Raw genomic sequence first — 343 nt, 5'->3', positions numbered from 1 at the left:
CCAGGGCCGGCCCTCCTGCCAGCGACTGCTTCAGCCGCTCCTTCACTTCAGTCAGCTTGAGCTCCAAGTCGACGCGGCGCTCCTCCTTCTGCCGGCACTGCTCCTCCAGCACTGCCACCCGCTGCTCCAGGTCCTGCAGCTTCGTCCCTGCTTGGACAAGCGCACCCAGTTCAGCGCCTTTGCCCAGGGATGAGGCTGCAGGGATGGAGAAGCCACCCATCCTCCCGGACAGGGACACTAGATGGGGCTGCCAGCCCGGCAGAGTGCTGCAGCCAGCCCTGCACGGCTGCAGTGCCACTGCCAGCCCAGCGTCCCCATCCGGCCCCAGCTCTACAGCCTTCTC

General features: G+C 67.1%; 1 protein-coding gene across 1 annotated transcript in view; it reads right to left on the bottom strand.

The window, feature by feature from the left end:
• Positions 1–343, bottom strand: part of AFAP1L1 (actin filament associated protein 1-like 1) — a gene marked incomplete at its 5' end in the record, with an annotated part of 10,511 nt that overhangs the window by 1,097 nt on the left and 9,071 nt on the right. The window contains 1 exon segment of the mRNA XM_010136580.1: positions 3–195. Coding sequence (XP_010134882.1) covers positions 3–195 — 193 coding nt within the window.

Source organism: Buceros rhinoceros, unplaced genomic scaffold (genome assembly GCF_000710305.1).
Source record: "Buceros rhinoceros silvestris isolate BGI_N320 unplaced genomic scaffold, ASM71030v1 scaffold8460, whole genome shotgun sequence".
In the NCBI taxonomy this organism is placed as follows: Eukaryota; Metazoa; Chordata; class Aves; order Bucerotiformes; family Bucerotidae; genus Buceros; species Buceros rhinoceros.
The sequence above is the reverse complement of the archived record's forward strand: the minus strand, read 5'-3'. Positions and strand labels throughout refer to the sequence as shown.